Source organism: Rhinoderma darwinii, chromosome 11 (genome assembly GCF_050947455.1).
Source record: "Rhinoderma darwinii isolate aRhiDar2 chromosome 11, aRhiDar2.hap1, whole genome shotgun sequence".
In the NCBI taxonomy this organism is placed as follows: domain Eukaryota; kingdom Metazoa; phylum Chordata; class Amphibia; order Anura; family Rhinodermatidae; genus Rhinoderma; species Rhinoderma darwinii.
The window spans coordinates 78,480,119-78,500,045 of NC_134697.1; the positions used below are offsets into that span (position 1 = coordinate 78,480,119).

General features: G+C 40.1%; 1 protein-coding gene across 16 annotated transcripts in view; it reads right to left on the reverse strand.

The window, feature by feature from the left end:
- KCNMA1 (potassium calcium-activated channel subfamily M alpha 1) overlaps positions 1-19,927 on the reverse strand; it is a 437,859-nt gene that overhangs the window by 281,945 nt on the left and 135,987 nt on the right. For all 16 annotated transcript variants that reach the window (XM_075841780.1, XM_075841793.1, XM_075841786.1 and 13 more), the window contains exon 2: positions 18,636-18,803. In XM_075841780.1, the coding sequence (XP_075697895.1) occupies positions 18,636-18,803 (168 nt within the window). The remainder of the gene's footprint in view (positions 1-18,635; positions 18,804-19,927) is intronic.

A 19,927-nucleotide genomic window follows, 5' to 3' on the forward strand; every position in this document is an offset into this window, starting at 1 on the left:
ATATTACCAAAAAGTTAGTTTATTTTAGTAATTCAATTCAAAAAGTGAAACTCATTTATTATATAGATTCATTACACGCAGAGGGATGTATTTCCAGCATATTTTTCTTTTAGTCTTGATGATTACAGCTAACCGTTAATGAAAACCCAAAATTTAGTCTCTCAGAAAATTAGATCATTAAATAAGCCCAATTTCAAAAATCATTTTTTAATACCAAAATGTTGCCTTACTGAAAAGTATGTCCAGTATATGCCCTCAATACTTGGTCGGGGCTCCTCATGCATGAATTACTGCATCAATGTGGCGTGGCATGGAGGCAATCAGCCTGTGGCACTTCTGAGGTGTTATGGAAACCCAGGTTACTTCGATAGTGGCCTTCAGCTCATCTGCATTGCTGGGTCTGGTGTCTCATCTTCCTCTTCGCAATACCCCATAGATTCTCTACAGGGTTTAGGTCAGGCGAGTTTGCTGGCCAATCAAGCACAGTGACACTGGGGTTATTAAACCAGGTATTGGTACTTTTGGCAGTGTGGGCAGGTGCCAAGTCCTGCTGGAAAATGAAGTCAGCATCTCCATAAGGCTTGTCAGCAGAGGGAAGCATGAAGTGCTCTAAAATTTCCTGGTAGACGGCTGTGTTGACTCTGGACTTGATATAACCAGCAGATGACGTGGCTCCCGAAGCCATCACAGACTGTGGAAACTTCACACTGGACCACAAGTAACTTGGATTGATGCCTCTCCACTCTTCCTCCAGACTCTGGGACCTTGATTTCCCAATGAAATGCAAAATTTACTTTCATCAGAAAACAGAACTTTGGACCACTGAGCAACAAACCAGTCCTTTTTCTCCTTAGCCCAGTTAAGACTCTTCTGACGTTGTCTCAAGGAATGTGACAGTTGTAGCCCATGTCTTGGATATGTCTGTCTGTGTGTAGTGGCTCTTGAAGCACTGACTCCAGCCACAGTCCACTACTTGTGAATCTCCCCCAGATTCTTGAATGGCCTTATCTTGACAATCCTTTCAAGACTGCGGTTATCCCTGTTGCTTGTGCACCTTTTTCTACCACTCTTTTTCCTTCCTCTCAAATTTCCATTAATATGCTTGGGTACAGCACTCTGTGAACAGCCAGCTTCTTTAGCAATGTCCTTTTGTGGCTTACCCTCCTTGTGGAGGGTGTCAATGACTGTCTTCTGGATAACTGTCAAGTCAACAGTCTTCCCCATGATTGTGTAGCCTACTGAACTAGACTGTTGCACCATTTAAAGGCTTAGTAAACCTTTCCAGGTGTTTTGTGTTGATTAGATGATTAGAGTGTCACACCATGAGTCTACAATGCTCAACTTTTACCCAATATTCTAATTTTCTGAGAGAATAAATTTTGGGTTTTCATTAGCCATAATCATCAACATTAAAAGAAAAAAAAAAATGCTGGAAATAGATCACTCTATGTGTAATGAATCTATATAATGAGTTTCACTTTTTGAATTGAATTACTGAAATAAATTTAACTTTTTGATGATATTCTAATTCATTGAGAAGGACTAGTATGTACTGAGCTTTGTTCTGGTGCTGTATTTATGTACTGAGCTTTGTTCTGGTGCTGTATATATGTACTGAGCTTTGTTCTGGTGTTGTATATATGTACTGAGCTTTTTTCTGGTGCTGTATTTATGTACTGAGCTTTGTTCTGGTGCTGTATATATGTACTGAGCTTTGTTCTGGTGCTGTATATATGTACTGAGCTTGGTTCTGGTGCTATATTTATGTACTGAGCTTGATTCTGGGACTGTATATTTATGTACTAAGCTTGGTTCTGGGGCTGTACATATTTACAATATCATAAGTTAAAATTAGATGTTAAATCTACTTTTACCTTAAGATAAGGTAAATATATACATACAGTAAAAAGTAAACCCAATAAACCATGGCGGAACTGCAGTTATGTCCAATTCACCCATTATATAGTACTTTAAATGGTGCCAGTAAAAACTACAACTTCTCCCAAAAAAATAATCCTTAACACACCACTCAATTGACGTAAATATAAAAAAGTTATGGTTCTAGGAAGGCGGCGAGTGAAAATTAAAAAAACAAAAAATGGCTTGGACTTGAAGGGGTTAAATAACAGAGACTAGTTCTTTATATTTAGTGTCTCAAAGTATTCTGCTTTTTCTCTTCTGTATGGCTCATTCTGCTTTTACAGGGAATTCAAAACTGTGCCAGATCTGTGGCCACCTAAACAGAAATCTGCAAATATCGATACAGCGTCTTCAGAGTTCAGGGGAGGGGGCCCACTTTGTGAACTGCCCGGGGCCCATGATACCCTTAATCCGCCCCTAGAAGGGATAAATCAGGTCCCCTATTCACTCTCACTGGTCTACAGAACACCAACTGTTCTCCTCCATTACTTTACTCTGGCTGCATAGTATTATTGCAGCAATATGTATTCAGACCACATATAATATATGTCACAATAACAGAGAATTTTTTAAAAAGTAATCCGACCAAAGACCAGACAACTGCTGCAGTCGGGCCATATAGTACTTAAAAGGGTTGTTCTGGCACGGGCAACTAATGATCTATCCACAGGACAGAGCATCAGTATATGATCGTGGGGGTCCGACACCCTCATTCCACACGATCAACTGTGTCTGCTGCATCTGGACACCAGATGTTACGCAGTGTGCAGAGCCGGAAGCAGATGTATACATACACAGCATAGTGGCCAAATTTGCTCCTATTAACTTAAATAGGATCAGAGCTGCACTACTGCAGATTGGCCGCTATTCTGTGTCAGGATCCATCTGCTGTGCCCGAAAGCAGTCAGAGCAGCTGATCGGTGTAGTGTCCGAATGTCAGACCCCCACAGATCATATACTGATGACCTATCCAATGGATAGATCATCAGTTGCCTCGTCCACATCAGCATCAGGATTCCGTTCATGGGTTCCGTCAGAGGAACCCATGAAAGGAAAGCCAAATGGAAACGATAGCTTCCGTTTGCATTACCATTGATTTCAATGGTAATGCTTTTGTTGCAGTTGGTTTCCTTTTGTCTCTGTGCCGTAAGGTTTCAGTTTCTTAAACAGAAACAATAGCGTAGTTGACTGCACTATTGTTTCCGCTAAAAAAACAAACTTTACGGAATGGAAACAAAAGGAAACCAACTGCAACGAAAGCATTACCATTGAAATCAATGGTAATGCAAACGGAAGCTAAGTTTTCCGTTTGGCTTTCTGTTTGAGTTCCCCTGACGGAAAGGTCTAACGGAACCCATGAACGGAAACCCCCGAGGCAGATGTGAACGAGACCTAAGAGTATATATGCAGCTCTCATATACAATCTTTAGCACTATATGGCCTGGCTTCATAGTATTATTGCAAAAAAACCATGTATTCAGACAGTGTATGAATGTAGTACACTGCCATAGAATGTTCTCTCTAGGGTCTGATTTATTTATTTTATATTCTGGTCTAAGTGACTTAAATCTGGGGTTTGTTTCTGAACAAGGAGGAGGTACATATCATACACATATCATACACATATCATACACATATCATACACATAACATACACATATCATACACATATCATACACATATCATATACACATATTATATGTTCCTCCTCTTTGCTCTTTGGCAAAATAAAATAAATAAATAAGACCTTGGAGATAATATTCTATGGCTGTGTGCTGCCTACGTATAACTGTACCTCCTCCACTCCTGCCTTCTATACTCCCTCTGGGCGCCAGTTTACCGAGTCCTGATGCTGCCCAGTGTACACAACGTCATGACGACATGAAGACAGTACGCATGCCCGGACTTGGAGGAGAGCGCCTCTACCATAGCCTTGATATCGGCGATCCGGCGGTGCTCCTCCATGCTGATTCTTTGGTAGAGACTCTACCTGACTGTAACTTCATTTCAGCTACCCACCTGCTTGCTTTCACGGACGGGCAGCTGAACAGCATTGCTAAAGGATGGGGCACCTTTAGGGATGGGCGCCCAGGGCAATTGCCCAGTTTGCCTCCCCCTAATGCCGGCCCTGCCTCTGTATTGAATTGTAGACTTACTGTATGGCGGTAAAGTTAAGCTCCATACACTGCTTTGATGCGGTTTTATTAATCCAGACAACTCAGAGGTTGTACAGAGCCATAATATGGTCTTGTGTATGAGGTCTTAAAAGCATTAACTTTCTGAACAGGAGAAGAAGTGAAGGGATGACTGAATCATAAATAGCAGAAGTGCAGCTTCAGAGTAGCGTGTTCATTAAGTTAAGAGCACCAATTATGCTAATTGTTTTATTGGATGGGGAGAAAGCTCTGTGGAAGAATAAGAATATACTTTTAGTATCAGATTTCATTATTACCTCTGGAGGGAGAAACATTAACAATTACATTTAACATTTTTGTATAAGCAGAATACTTTAATTGTGAATTAAAATGTATTGATTATCTACATATATATATATATATATATATATATATATAAACAATTTTGCATGCATACAGGGCTCGATTTTAGCTATAGCCACATTAGGCATCCCTGAGGGAGGGACATACTTCGCAACTTTTGTAAATGAGCATTGGGCCGGGTTCCCACACGTAGGATACGCTGAGTAAAAATAACGCAGCTTATCCGACCTGGAACCAGCAGTTCATTGCATCCGAAAAATCGCACCACATTGTCGTGCGTTTTTTTCTGATGGTGTTTCCGCTGCGGAAAGCAGCACTGTGGAAAATAAAAGCCGTTCGTACTTACCCACTCCCTCTTCTCTGCGCGTAGCAGGCCATGTGAGGCTGCAGCCTGTGATTGGCTACAATGTTCACATGGGATGAAACGTCATCCCAGGAGGCCGGACTGCAGGAAGAAGGAGAGCGTTCTGGGTAAATATGAATTATTTTTTTTACCAGAGTTGCGATTTTTGTGGCATAATCGCTGCGACATCGTCACAAAAGTCGCAAAACACTTGGCTTTCTGTTGTGGGTTTTACATCCCTATTGAATTCAATGGGGAAAACCCGCAACAGAAAATCAATGAAAACGCAGCATAAATTGACATGCTGCGGAATTAAATTCTGCGCCACAGGTCAGTTTATTAACGTGTAGACTGCGTTTTTTTTCTACACAAAATATAGTGTTAAATATAAAAGTGATTTAATGAATAAAACAGCTAGTGAATTGGGATCCAGGCGATGCGGTTTGTTCCAATCAAATGACACTAAATAATACAACATTCAAAGGTCACCTCTTCTCTTCTCCCTGGTAAAATACATGAGCTTTCATACCATAATCCATCTCCCTTATGGTTGTGTAAGAAAAAAGCATAGTCATTATAAGCAGTTTACTGTAAAAAAATAAAAAATAAAAAAAAATATTGTAAAGTTTCCTATTTGTTATGTCCTTTATATGCTTGTTACAAATGTAAAATAAAGAATAAGCACGCAAAGGTCGCTGGTTATGGATTAGCAGCCAATTACCAATGCTAATAATTGTTAATCCATAACCAGTGACCTTTGCGTGCTTATTCTTTATTTTACATGTTTTACATTTGTAACAAACATATAAAGGACATAATAACAAATGGGAAACAATACATTCTTTCATTTTTTACAATATTGACCCATTTAATATTAGTTTAAACTCCTGTTATTTTAAATGTTGAACCAAAACTACCAATATAGATTGATAGATAGATAGATAGATAGATAGATAGATAGATAGATAGATAGATAGATAGATAGATAGATAGATAGATAGATAGAAAATTTCTGCAAAAAAATTCACCACATTCTGTAAGAACATTCCCTTAACTGATTAGCAATGGAACAAGCATCACATGTTGGAGGCGACTACATAATATTTTCTGTTATGGTTAAAAAAATACTGTCTATGTCCTTACGTTTTACTCTATGTTTTCAATATATTGGCCTAAATGTTCTAATAGCTAAAGCGCACAGTCTTTTTTTTCTCAGATATTCGATTTCATAATGTGTAATAACATGTATTTTACTTGGTGTGGTGATATTTTTAATATACAGTTCTTAAAGAGAACCTGTCACCTGCCCAAAAAACTGCAGTTGACATCTCAGTTAGATTGCAGGCGCCTCACAAATTCTTCCGATTTTTGTTTTTTTCTTCTAGCCCCCACCGTTGCTGAGATACCGATGCTGTTAGTTCTGGTGCCTGATATGTAAATGAGGCCTTTGACTGTCAAGTGGGCGGGTAACACCTGTCACTTGATAATGGGTATCCGCTCACTTGACAGTTAAAGGCCCTATTTGCATATCGGACACCAGAACTAACGCCCCGATATCTCAGGAATGGTGGGGGCTAGAAGAAAAAAATAAACGGCATCAGAATCTGTGAGGTGCCTGCCATCTAACTGAGATGTTAACTGTAGATTTTTGGGCAGGTGACAGGCCCTCTTTAAATAAAACTAAGATATGAATTTTGTTCTAAAATGTCCCAGACATTGACAAATAATAGAGGCTTATGGTATGATGCCAAGTTGTCCTTGCTGCCATACCTCTTCCAAGCTGGTGAGAAAATGAAGTCTGTTCTATTTAATATTTGATATTGTTTTGTGGTTAAAAGCTTTCCCTGGCTGAGAGTAAACAAACAAGGACAGTCTTAGTATAAGCCAGTTTCACATATCATGAGGTTTAGAAAATAAAGCTGGGACTTTTGTGCAAGAACAGCAACACCACAAATGAGTCAGTGAGAAAAAGAAGAGACCAAAGAAGGAAGAATGACTGGGTTGACATAAAAAAAAGTCATACATAGGATGATAAAATCATGAGGGGAAAAACGTTGCAGCCCATTGCGGCTTGTGCTCAGCAGGCAGGGCAAAAACCATTACAATATCTGGGTGACAGAATAAAATATTGCCTGAATATGAATAATAAAGAGGTTCACGCTATATCAGCAGTGTGTCACTTTTAAGTACAGCCAATTTAAATCCATTGACCAATGAAGTGGGAATAGATCCATCTCCGCATTCATTACTGTGCCATGAGGCTGCGCTACGAATACTTATCTGACTCATGCTTTTCCAAGTATTAGCTGGCAAAACCTGGGCAGTTTATAATCTTTAGATATTCCCTAGCCATCGCCAAGCCAGCAATCAAAGCTAAGGCAACATGCTTTATGGAAAAAAAAAAAGATCAGAATTATCATTGTAATTTGTTATTCACTAAGTACAATATCCCTGCAGCTAGGAATAACTGGATAAAGAGAATACAACTTTGTAAGGTGCGAAACATTTCCAAAAATTTCCAATTTTTTTTATTTTTTACTTTGAGAAAAATGTGATTGCTTTTTAAGGCAACTTTCCTCTCTGAAATCATATAGGATCATCGACAACCAGATCGTACTAGATGGGGTACTAATTAAATATGATAGAAAGGGGTGAAGCGATTGGGGGTGCAGAGGTTGCAATTGCACTGGGGACATGGTGCCTGAGGAGGACCCAAGTGCCTTTTTGCCGCATATGACGACACAAGTATTTATATACGGCACATCTTACAGATTTTGCATTGGAGTTCATGATCTTGAAGTTATTCCTGATTAAACGAGTTTATATCACCTTTCAGTAATCCTAGCAAAAGCGATGGAGCTTTAAGTAAGAGGGTAGTTTGAGACCCTCATCCTTACCCATTGTCTTTCCCCTATTGCACTTTGTGCAATAATAAAGTTTAAGGGCTTATATAGACGAACGTAAATATCGTCCATGTGACGGCCATTGTTTTTAACGGCCGTCACACGGACGCATGTATTTCAATGGGGCTGTTCACACGGCCGTTGTTTTAACGGACCGTGTGAAGAACCCGTGAAAAAATAGAGCATATCCTATTTTTGTCCGTTTTTTACGATCCCTCAATAGACTCAAGTCTATGAGGGATCCGTGAAAAAAACGGGTGCGACTCGAATGTGAAAAACTGCAGATATTCACGTCCAAGTTTACACTCGTTCGTCTGAATGGGCTCTAAAAGCATCTGTTTTCAGTGTTCTAGTTGAAGGGATTTTTCGACAAAGGAGTTTTATAGCATATCCACTGGAGTTATAGTCTGAACAACGGGACCCCCCCCCCCCATGCAGTATAAACTCCACTGGTAAACGAATGATAATATAACAACTTGACTAAGCAATGTATGTGTTCCTAGAGAAGAGGAGGCGGAGGGAATCCTTATTATTTCATGATATTAATTTCGATATGTCCAAATGTTGTATGTTTGTTTATTATTTTACAGTTTTTACAATGTTTTATGTGAATGTTCAGTTATTCATGTTGTCATTTCTATAATGTCTTGCATCATATACATTTTTTATACAATAACATTCATACATTTATGTGAAACGGCAAATATTGGATTTGTATTCTCTCTGAAATCAATAACAAGTGATGATTTCTGTGATGCAGCAAAGCTCTTATGTGTCTATATAGGATTATTGCCAAGAACAACACATTTCTTACACCATTCATTTTTAGAATAATCTGCAATGCAGAAATCTCTTGTGCACCTTCTAGTAAAGTAAATCATATACCATAAATCAAAGCTATAAAAGATCAAAATGACGTATACACATGCCAAGGTCTTAGGCTTCGTTCACATCTGCGTCGGGACTTCGTTCATGGGTTCTGTCGGAGCTTTCTGTCAGGTGAACACATGAACAGGATCCAAACTGAAACAGATAGGAACCATTGGAACTTTTTGCACCGGATCCGTCACCGTTCAAATCAATGGTGTTGCAAACGGAAACCTATGGTTCCCGTTTGGATTCCGTTCATGGGTTCCCTTGATGGAAAGGTCAGACGGAACCCATAGACGGAACCCCGATGCAGATGTGAACGAAGCCTTACTAGGACATTCTTTGTTGTTTTGGTAATGAATTCATCTCTCTATAGGCCAACTATTCATCCTTGAAGATGACTGCGATATTCTGCAGCTTTCTGTATCCCAGAATTAGTCAGGTTGTTCCCTCTCGCTGCGCTTTGCTTGGCTCTAATTGGTGTGCTTATTTTGTCTAAAGCTCTGTTGACATTTAGAAGCGAAGGGCTTCGTTCTGTGTGTTGCAAGCTTTCTGAATAAAAGCAGGCATGGGGTGGCAGAGCAGAGTGCCAAGCGCCAGCAGGGATCCGGATTTCACTGAAAAGCCGGCTGTTGTGCATTGAGCTGCGGGAGTCCCGAAACTGCTTTTGAAGCAAGAAAACCCCTTTCAAATCATAGGTCTTCTCTCCTCCTGTGTCAGACTAATTGTTAAAGCCTTGCTCTTTTAGAGCTGAATAGAGTGCTTTATTGTGCTGAAAGAGATCTATATTACATCTATCCATTTTTTTCTAAATTATTGTCGATGAACACAACTACAAAACAGATTAAGCTGCTGCGGTGACACTGTACTTACATTACCATATAGACTAGATACATTGTATTACCCCTTTATGTCACGTTAATAAATAGTTTTTTTAGTTAATTCTTACTTATATCTATTTCTGGAAAATAAAACCAGTATGGTCACTACTAGACCACGTTCGGACGTGGCGGAATTGCTGTTGAATTCCGCCGCGGACAGTCGTTTTTTACATTTGCTACATTTGTTTCTAGACTTTTTTTTAGGAAACTTAGTTCAGACGTTGCAGAAAATAACTGTGCGGAATTTAGGCTGCGGTGCAGAATTTTCCCTCCGCAGTGCGTCTGTAGCAGAGAAGCAGCGGAATTTCACTGCGGATTTCAGCCTTTGCAATTCGAAAACTGGAATCTGTGCCAAGTCCGCTGTGATATCTGCAACGTCTGAATTACCTGTCAAGTATGCAAATGTTGCTGCAGATTCGTTGCGTAATTTCCGCAAATCTGCACCAACATTTGCAGCGGAAATATTCCGCCACGTCTGAAGGTGGCCTTACAGCTCCCATAGGAATGGTCACCCAGCTTTCCATGATACAGCTGTCTGTTCATGACATATACCTTTCCGAAGCCAAACAAGGATTTTTTTTATTTGGGTATTTACAAATCTGTTGGTGGCCATTGCGGAGACAGTAAAATGCCCTCAAACATAAACTCTATTTACAACTTTGTACATGTACCAGATCAATTTTACTTACTGTAATTTAAATAACGTTCATGGCTAGTAATATTCCTTTAGTGGTTTAAGGTGTTCATACCTAATATCTCTGGTATTCTAGGGTGGTGGAGACATTAACGGTAATATGCATGATTCTCTATGTTGGTTACAGTTTGAAGGGGTTGTCTGGTGAGATCAAATTGATGGCCAATCCTCAGGATAGGCCATCATTTTCTAATCGGTGGGGGACCGACTCTCAGCACCATCGCCGATCAGCTGATTGAAATGGCCGTGGCATAATAATCAATTATCCATATACAATTTATCTGCAATGTTTTCAAATGTAATTTTAGGTATTTAGAGTATGCTGCACTTTTTTTTTTTTTTTATACATCATGCTCTGATGAAAGTGGCAACTGACTTCAATGTGGGGAGACACCATGTAAAATACTGCTTGTTCAGACACGTTACATTCACTATTTTAAAGCTACAGTTATAAATAGGTGTCATTCTTCAAGGTTCTTTAAAAGGACGTGCTTTGACTATAAGGCAGACGACTATAGGTACCACTAGAGAGACCGTTTTATTCCTTCTGGAGGAGAGCTATTTTGCATATTTTTTTCCCCGGGAGCTTTGCCCTAAAGATTCGCTACTGGCTGGATCTCTGCATGGGAATTCAATACCTTCTGAGAGTACTATTGGCTAAAACTGTTTGTTTAAAAGGGTTTTTCAATAATCGATATTTATCACTTGTCCACATGATATTTTATCGTTGGGGGTCCGACCACTGAAACTACCAACGATCCCGAGAACTGGCTTACCGTAGCGCAGTCAACTCTGCTATTGATTCCGTCGTTAAACCGGAAACCTGCCGGAATGGTGATGAACGGAAACCATTAGCGATGTTTCCGTCACCATTGATATCAATGATGACTGAAATGGAAGCTGTGGTTTCACTTTCCGTTGCGGGGTTTACCCGACGGAAACCTCCGATGGAACCCCGGAACGGAAAGTGAACGGTGATGTGAACAGGCCCTTAAAGAGGACCTTTCACCTGCCCATAAATGTGCAGCTGAGTGCAGCATGTAATGGGCAAGGCTGTACAAACCCTGTCTCACTATAAATGTTTCCCTATCTTTCTCCATCAATTAAATATCGGTGCTGTTATATTTGGCGCCCGATATTTAAATAACCCCCTGAGCTGTCAATGGAGCGTTTAATTGGTAAGGGTGCGTGTAAGATCGCTGTGACACTGTCCAATCAGCTACGAACAGTGTCACAGCAAGAGAATGAGAGAGGAGAGCGAGAGCGTGTGCGCGCAGCTCTGCCGACCCCACCGAACAGGAGGAGGAGGAGAAGAAGGTTGTGAGTTCTTCTTCTTCTTCTGTTCCACGGGGCAGGAGTAACTTTATCAGCGTAATCGGAGCTGTACGAGCATGCGCGTGCACGCTCTCACTCTTCAGCTCTTGGAAGGCAAACTGAACAAGACTTTGTGATCTCTCGCGAGAGATCACACAGTCTTGTCCTTGTCTGCCGAGAGCTGAAGAGTGAATGAGAGTGTGCGCGCGCCCGCAGGCACGCACGTGCTTACAGCTACGATGCCGCTGCCGAAGATTCTCCTGCCCCATGGAACAGAAGAAGAACTCACATTCTTCTTCTCCTCCTCTTCTGTTCCGTGTTGGCGGAGAAGCTGCGCTCTCGCTCTCCTCTCTCCAGCTCTTGCTGTGACACTGTCCGTAGCTGATTGGACAGTGTCACAGCGATCTTACACACGCCCTTGCCAATTAAACGCTCCATTGAAAGTTCAGGGGGTTATTTAAATATCGGGCGCCAAATATAACGCCATCGATATTTAAATAACGGAGGAGGATAGGAAATTTTTTGAACTGCCCCAGGGTTTGTGCAGCGCTGCCCATTACATGCTGACTCAGCAGCACATGTATGGGGAGGGGAAAGGTTCTCTTTAAGTCATAGAAAACTATTGTTAAAGTATCTTTCCCATGTATCTATTTAGCGCGCTAAAAGTCAAGTTAAGGATTACTACATCTGTATAATACGTCACTTATTAGGATGGTTATCTGGACACCCACAAATCTGAACATTTTGTTACTATGTGATTTATATTTTTCACATAACAATATACATATATTTGTTTAATTCATAGCCTGACGAGGAGATTCCTGAACCCCAAATTCTGCTGTTATGAAGTATACTTTCACCAGCGATGCGCAATAAAAATAATTGTACACAGTTAATAAAATAATTTGAAGCTTTCCATCCATTTGAAGTCTTATTCCATTTCTTCATAGCCCTATAATGATTTTTCATTTGATGTGACCAAGCATGAGGAATTACAATGAAAAACTGATTCATCTATGGCATTAAAATGAAATGATTCAACCGAGTGAAATATTTGAAAATCCTCTTCGAAATATATCAAATATTTATGGCTTCAAAACTGTTTTGGGTGTTATTATGGTGTAGTTATGACACGTGCACCAGTCATTGATGGGAAGTCACTGAGATGAATACATTTCCTGTTCATAGATTTGCCATAGACCATCGCATACAACATCAGTTACATGAATTTTTCTTGTTTATGGGACGCGTGAGGCCAGTTTCATAGAAGATAAATGTGTAGAATTGTTTACATCTTGACATTTATTCCGTATGATTATTTGATTACACGTATGGAAATATTTGGGATTTGTAGGAAATCCTACATAAACCCAAGTACAATGGACCGTATTCAGACTACCCCTTATGCGGATAGTGATGTTCTGTGTTTTGCATCTAAATTCTTAAAGAGTATGACCTATGACTAATATATATATGAAAGGACAGAGATTTTTACAGATGGTACTAAACCTAATCCTATGAATTCTTCAGAACTGATTTTATTAACCATTAAACTATTACTAATCTGACGACACAAGACCATCCCTGTAGTAATAGTATGGGCAGGGATTATGGTCTGGTTTAGACGACCATTCATGGCTGTAGTATGTGGCTTACAATTCTTGTGCCAATGTCGGTCATAATAGATTGGCACAGAAATATGTACAGTATGTGCAGCTAGAGCGAATACTAATCTAATACTAATTGCTCTGGATAAGACAGTGCTGGGATTATTTAAGGTATATCCAGCCTCTGCCAAAATCCCCCCTCGCAGTTAGCAATGGTCACTGCGAGAAAAGAAGTGCTCACCTTGGAAGATGCATCTCTGTTTATTAGTGTGTGTAAGCTAATAGAAAGGGATTCCCTGACCGATACCCTTTTCTATGAGCTTAAAGAGGGTTTCAGAGTAAAACGTGTATGTGTTAATGCTTTTAACTTATGAATGTAAATACATTTGTAATATACTTTGTTTCCAAATTGGCCCGGTTTCCAGATGCTGCTGTGGGGTACATGACGGGTGACGTCACTCTCTGGCCGCTGTGTTGATCTTCAATTTTCTCTTTCGGGTATACGACACGTCACTAGTGACATGCCATGCACGGGCTGTTCTGTTTTACATCCAGTAACGTGCATGCGCGGTCCCTGCTGTTCTCGAGAGATAGAAGGTCAGCTATATAAACAGATGGAGCAGGCTGCACATGCGGGTACAGTAGTCATAATGGAAGATTTTAATTTCCGGGATATTAATTGGTGTCATGGTTCGGCTTCAACTGCAAAGGGGAGACATTTCCTCGACCTGTTGCAGGAAAATTTTATGGGCCAGTTTGTGGAAGACCCGACTAGAGGTGAAGCTCTGTTGGATCTGGTCATTTCTAATAATGCAGAGCTTGTTGGGAATGTCAATGTTCGTGAAAACCTCGGTAACAGTGATCATAATATAGTTATATTTTACCTATACTGTAAAAAACAAACACAGGCTGGGAGGGCAAAAACACTTCATTTTAAGAAGGCCAATTTCCCCAAGATGAGGGCTGCAATTCAGGACATAGACTGGGAAGAACTAATGTCAAATAATGGTACAAATGATAAATGGGAGATCTTAAAATCTACTTTGAGTTATTATAGTGCAAAATTTATTCCTCTAGGTAACAAGTATAAACGACTAAAATTAAACCCCACATGGCTTACACCTTCTGTAAAAAGGGCAATAAATGACAAAAATAGGGCATTTGAAAAATATTAAGCTGAGTTAATAAGTAATAAAATCTACAAAAATACAAAATGAAAGGCAGGTGGCCAAGGATAGCAAAACAAATCCCCAAAAATTCTTCAAGTATATAAATGCAAAAAAAGCCAAGGTCTGAACATGTAGGACCCCTAGATAGTGGTAATGAGGAGTTGGTCAGAGGGGATCAAGAGAAGGCAGAGTTACTAAATGGGTTCTTCAGCTCTGTATATACAACAGAAGAAAGAGCAGCTGATGTAGCCGATATACTGAATTGGATGAATGTACATATGGTCCAAGCTAAATAAAATAAAATAAATGTGCCCAAGGCCCTGGCACCAGATGGGTTACACCCTAGAGTTCTTAAAGAGCTTAGTTCAGTTATTTCTGTCTCCCTCTTCATGCTATTCAGAGATTCTATAGTGGCTGGTATAGTGCCAAGGGACTGGCGCAGGGCAAATGTGGTGCCTATTTTCAAAAAGAGCTCTAGGTAATTATAGACCAGAAAGCTTAAAGTGTAGCTAAACGTTTGACAAACTTCTGACATGTCAGAGTGACATATCAGAAGTTTGGATTGGTGGGGGTCCGAGAACTGAGACCACCACCAATAAATGTATCAGTGTACGGACTCAATAGAAAGTCTATGAGTCCGTACTCCGATACATCGGCTTTCCGGAAAAGCCGAACAGACACGAAGCGGCTGAGCGCTCACACGACCACTTCAGCTGCTTCGTTCTAGCGATTGGTGGGGGTCTCTGGTACTCGGATCCCCACCAATCCAAACTTCTGACATGTCAATATGACATGTCAGAAGTTTGTCAAACGTATTGTGGGAAAAATGTTTGAGGGGCTATTGAGGGACTATATACATGATTATGTGACAAAAAAATTGTATCATAAGTGACAGCCAGCACGGTTTTACTAAGGACAGAAGTTGTCAAACCAACCTGATTTGTTTTTATGAAGAAGTGAGCAGAAGGCTAGACAGAGGGGCCGCTGTGGATATAGTGTTTTTGGACTTTGCAAAGGCGTTTGACACTGTCCCCCATAGACGTCTAATGGGTAAATTAAGGTCTATAGGTTTAGAAAGTATAGTTTGTAATTGGATTGAGAATTAGCTCAGGGACCGTATCCAGAGTCGTGGTCAATGATTCCTACTCTGGTCCCCGGTTATAAGTGGTGTACCCCAGGGTTCAGTGCTGGGACCACTATTATTCAACTTATTTATTAATAATATAGAGGATGGGATTAATAACACTATTTCTACTTTTGCAGATGACACCAAGCTATGTAGTAATGTTCATTCTATGGAAAATGTTCGTGAATTACAAGCCGATTTGGGCACACTGAGTGTTTGGGCATCCACTTGGCAAATGAGGTTTAATGTAGATAAATGTAAAGTTATATATCTGGGTACCAACAACCTGAATGCATCATATGTCCTGGGGGGAGCTACACTGGGGGAGTCTCTTGTTGAGAAGGATCTGGGTGTACTTGTAGATCATAAACTAAATAACACCATGCAATGTCAATGAGCTGCTTCAAAGGCCAGCAAGATATTGTCGTGTATTAAAAGAGGCATGGACTCGCGGGACAGGGATATAATATTACCACTTTACAAAGCATTAGTGAGGCCTCATCTAGAATATGCAGTTCAGTTCTGGGATCCACTTCATAGAAAGGATGCCCTGGAGAATGAAAAAATACAAAGAAGAGCAACGAAGCTAATAAGGGGCATGGAGAATCTAAGTTATGAGGAAAGATTAATAGAATTAAACCTATTTAGCCTTGAAAAGAGATGAATAAGGGGGGACATGATTAACTTATATAAATAAATGAATGGTCCATATAAGAAATATGCTGAAATCGTGTTCCATGTAAAATCCCCTAAAAAAGGGGGGGCCTCCCTCCGTCTGGAGAAAAAAAGGTTCAACCTGCAGAGGCAACAAGTCTGCTTTACTGTGAGAACTGTGAATCTATGGAATAGTCACCACAGGAGCCGTCACAGCAGGGACAGTAGATGGTTTAAAAACGGCTTAGATAATTTGGGGTTTCGTTTCACACTAGCCTGACTCTCTAAGTTATCGTCTACTATGGGTAAGTTATCGTATGAGTGGGTGGACTTTTGGCTTACTTAGGTTGCAGTCCCCACACTTACTTTTCTTACATGACTGATGGTCTGTGTATTTTTTCCAGATGTTTGCGTTGCTTGTAGGTCTTACACTACCTGTTTTCATGACACTTACCTTTACGAGCATAGCTACTGCTACTATATTGCTGTCTCACAGTGTTGATGTAAATTGACTTGCTTCATGATATCATCAGTCCATCCACCCGAGTCTATGTATTGTATACTACCCTATATCTGTATTATAGAGAGAGTCTTGTTAGCTGTGCTACAATAAAATTATTCAGAGTCTTCATGTCCAGCTCTGTACCTTTTTATTCTCCATATATGTTTCTATATGTCCAATAAAGTTTATTTTCTTTTATTATTGGCTATTATGCTCCTTTGTGTCTCTAGTGTATATCAGTATATATGGGAGTTGCCTCCTTTCTGTACCAGGGTAGTATGCTATACCGCAAGCATCTAGCCCCATACGTGCTGTATGAGTTGTTTTGTATATTCATAATTCTGCAGAGGCAACAAGTCTGCTTTACTGTGAGAACTGTGAATCTATGGAATAGTCACCGCAGGAGCCGTCACAGCAGGGACAGTAGATGGTTTAAAAACGGCTTAGATAATTTCCTAGAACAAAAAAAATATCAGCTTCTATGTCAAAGTGTAGAAATTTTGTTTCATCTCTTCCCTTACGTAACAAATGCACATTAATGCCATTCTCGTGGCTTATTATTTCACCTACAGTACATGTTGGAATCCATACAATTACATTATCTGCACGATACTCTGTAGTCATCTGATGTCTCATGAGGTTTGTAATATTAATATAACATATCAATACCTTTTCAGATTGAAGTCGCTTCTTCTTAAAGGGCCCATGCACTGCATGGCAGAGCCCTGTGACTGGAGCCTATACAGCCTCTGTTGGGCGCGTACGTGTGGAGCTATTCTCCCCTAAAAGTAATGTGCGTAGGGGGGGGGATACCTCCACACATACAGTATTCAATGGAACATGCCACCATTTTTCTTACTGTTGGATTCGTACGGAATCCAACAGAAAACCCTCTGTATACTTCTGTATGAAATCCGAGGCATACAGAGATACAGTAGAGAACCCATTTACCTCTAGCCCTATTATTACTACATACAAAAGGAAAACATAATACAACCATGTGCATGAGGCTTAATTGTGTATACAAATTAATTACATTTTGGAATTATAGGAGTAACGGTCCTTTTACACGGCAGAACGTGGGCTGTGTAAATAAGTGTCGATCAATGAGACAGGTAATTGGGCCGTGTAAAAGGGCCATAAGTTATAAGAGTTTACCTGAGCATATGCTTTAGCGCTTACTGTGCATTAAAGTGAATGCCCTTTGATCATCATGTCGTTTTAGGGTACATCATTCTGCACAGATTCATTTCTTAATATATTCTTATAGCTGTCAGAGCTCTGTTTTTCTGATACAGAGCTCTAAATTCCCTGCATAGACTTAGTTAAATAATAAACTCCTACCTGCAGATGCCAGAAAAGGGAGCTTTGTTTCTTACTGAATACTGTTCATTGAGCTCCATAATATAACAGTATGGAGTGTAGTGGCAGCTACAAGTAGTCAGAAGTTTATTATATAACTATGTCTAAGCAAGGGATTTGGAGCTCTGTATCAGAAAAAACTGAGCTCCGTTTGCTACATAGATATATTAAGAAATGATTCAGCGCAGAATTGGGGACTCATAAAGGTTGTGGACGCCCGCAAAGGTGAGATGACTAGGAACTTTTTAATACAAGGTCATTTTTAGTACATGTAGAATGTTTTATGGAATCTTGAGTCAATGTGGAAAAATGTGAATAAAAATCCAAATGGATTCAAAATAAGCAAAAAAACTTCAGAAAAATCTCAGTGACTCAGCAGACAGAAAAAAAAAGTGTTTTCTTTATAGGTCACTGCTGCCTAGATAAATTTTTTGTCTAAGAAAAGCAAGACCCTCAATGTATAGGAAAAGAAAGAGAACCCTTAATGTATAGGAAAAGAAAGAGAAACCTCAATGTATAGGAAAAGAAAGAGAACCCTCAATGTATACGATTCATATTGGAACCAGCTGTCTGCCCTCTGCGGTGGTACCACCAGATCCTCCAGAGACACACCGTCAGATCATAGCGGTTAATGTGACAGTGGTTACAAAGTTCTGCCGTCGAAGACTCTGTTGTGATTCTAAGTCTACAGGTACCTCCTTTCTAAAAGGCAATTTTTTTTTATTTTTTTTTAAATTGTTTGAATAAGTTAATGTTTTCTACAGAAGAAATCGACAGAACAAAAAACACTTACCAGCACACGACCCGTTAGTGTCTGAGCTGAAATCATTACACCAGCCCAGTCTTTTACAGATGTCATCCAGCCCACCTCCGCAATGGGAATTTCTTCTTTATCATCAGCGGTCTTGTACTCCCCATCAGTTCCTTGGGTGCTGACTGTGTTTACGACTTTTTGTACCTCCTGTAAGAAAGGTAACTGGTATCAATACTATTATATTATACAAGCAAAAACCTATTTACTGCTCATTAAATAGGTGAAAACTGTTTCCTCTCATTTATTCCTGTGTCTTTGATTGACATTACAGTCCAAAGTCATGCAGCTTCTATGCTCCAGTGTGCAGGATACCTATCCATGTGCTCCAGCACTTCATCCATATAAAATCTCTATCCACATGTCTATTACAATGTCGAGAGGGAAATAAGAGCTGTCTGACAGCGGCTTATCTCCTGCGGGAACAAAGGGTCTGGCTTCTTGAAATTCAACATGTCTGATCCCTCTTTTACCCCAACACCTGCCATTGGGGACATTTGAGAGGCCTCAATACATATTAGATGGGCGACTGACTCTCCCAATATCATCAGTTTCAGTCGACTTTCTGTTCAGTTTGATTTTCCGACGACCTCTTTCCCACACTGGCAATATGGGGACAGAGGGAGTCGATGGCATACTTACAGGCGAGGGGGCTCCATAGGAAATATCAAAATGACTCCCTATTATGGTGCCAGGTTTTGTCACCCAGTAGAGAGGGGCCTGGTGTTTGTTTCCCCCTCTACATGGGGGAAATGGGTTCTTTAGCCCTGTATATACAACAGAAGAAAGAGCAGCTGATGTAGCCGGTGCCAGTGCTGTTAATACATTAATTAATATACAGAATTGGCTGAATGTAGATATGGTGCAAGTTATGTTAAATAAAATAAATGTGAACAAGGCTCCGAGACCAGATGGGTTACACCCAAGTGTTCTTAAAGAACTCGGGATCAGGAGGGAATTTTTACTTTTTCGGGAAGATTGGTTGGATTTTTTTAAAATATTGCCCTGGATCATTAGGGTTAAAACAAAGATTGAACTTGATGGACATGTTTCTTTTTTTCAACCATACTAACTATGTAATTGCCATGATTCTTGGGCCAATTTCCCACCCCTTTGCTTCAAACTAATATTCAGTAGCAAAAAAAAACACGAAGGACTCGGCCGCCTCTCTACAAGGGCCCCATTTCAGCTGCATGGTCTTGCTCTATGGTATGTACACACCTGGCAGTAGTCGCAGTCTTTGTAAATAGAGTGGGCAGGTACAGCTGGTGAAG